The sequence below is a fragment of the Buceros rhinoceros genome, unplaced genomic scaffold, assembly GCF_000710305.1.
Source record: "Buceros rhinoceros silvestris isolate BGI_N320 unplaced genomic scaffold, ASM71030v1 scaffold21492, whole genome shotgun sequence".
NCBI classification, from domain to species: Eukaryota; Metazoa; Chordata; class Aves; order Bucerotiformes; family Bucerotidae; genus Buceros; species Buceros rhinoceros.
Genome location: NW_010398599.1, coordinates 20,351 through 21,361, shown reverse-complemented (window position 1 = coordinate 21,361; position 1,011 = coordinate 20,351). Strand labels below are relative to the sequence as shown.

General features: G+C 59.7%; 1 protein-coding gene across 1 annotated transcript in view; it reads left to right on the top strand.

Annotated features, from left to right (window-relative positions):
- UAP1 (UDP-N-acetylglucosamine pyrophosphorylase 1) overlaps positions 1-1,011 on the top strand; it is a gene marked incomplete at its 5' end in the record, with an annotated part of 7,136 nt that overhangs the window by 3,342 nt on the left and 2,783 nt on the right. The window contains 2 exons of the mRNA XM_010131166.1: positions 75-263; positions 699-746. Of these exons, the coding sequence (XP_010129468.1) occupies positions 75-263; positions 699-746 (237 nt within the window). The remainder of the gene's footprint in view (positions 1-74; positions 264-698; positions 747-1,011) is intronic.

Genomic DNA, 1,011 nt, shown 5'->3' with positions numbered 1-1,011 from the left:
TGGAGCCAAGATCGCGTGGAAGCAGCCGCATTTCCCAAACCTGACCCCCCCACGCACGCCCTGTTCCCCCCCAGGAAGTTTGTGGTGTATGAAGTGCTGCGTGAAGACGAGTTTTCTCCCCTGAAGAACGCAGACAGCCAGAACGGCAAGGACAACCCCACCACAGCCCGACACGCCTTGATGTCCTTGCACCACTGCTGGGTTCTCAATGCAGGGGGGCACTTTGTGGATGAAAATGGCAGACGCATCCCTGCCATCCCTCGGTGAGTTGCTGCTCCTGGTGCTCCTGCATTCTTTTTGGGCTGGGTAAAAAGCCCTAGGAAGTCTCCAGAGCTTCTGAAACCAGCAGTGCTGGAGTGACCAGCCGTGGGTCCGTTCTCGCGGGTGGTCCATAGGGCAGAGCTGGGTGCAGGCTGGGCGGTGGCTGCAGGAGGGGCACTTCCTTGGTCAGCAGGAGCTTTCCTTCTTGATTCCACGCCTGTGAAGGGAATCCTGCCAGGCTCCTTTGCACAGCCGAGGTTGCCTGTGTGGGGAGGAGGTGGCTCTCTAGAGCCCAAGCACACCAGCAGACCTGTGCAGCAGCCAGGGGTTGCAGCATCCCTTGACCCTGCTGCCTCTGTTTGGAGAACAGCAAGCCCCCAGACTCGTTCTGCTCTGTTTATCCCCACCCTTGCTAACCCTTGTTTATTCCCATGTAGTGTCACAAATGGAAGGTCAGATGCCACCCCAGCAGAAGTCAATGACAAGTAACTATACCGTGCAGCGTGCATGGTGGCGGGGCTGTGCTTAGGTACTAATGGGCCGTAGGTGGAGCAGCGTGGTCTGTGGCTGTGGTCGCTGTGACGGGTGTGTGCTGGTGAGCAGGCGCCTCTAGGGACTAATGGGGCTGCGGGGCTCGGGGCGCATGCTGGGAACGGGGCATGTCTCGCTATGGGACCCTGTGGTCACCGTCTCTCACGGACTGGGCTCCTTTCCGCCGACGCAGCCAGTGGGGGTAACTGGAAGGGGCTC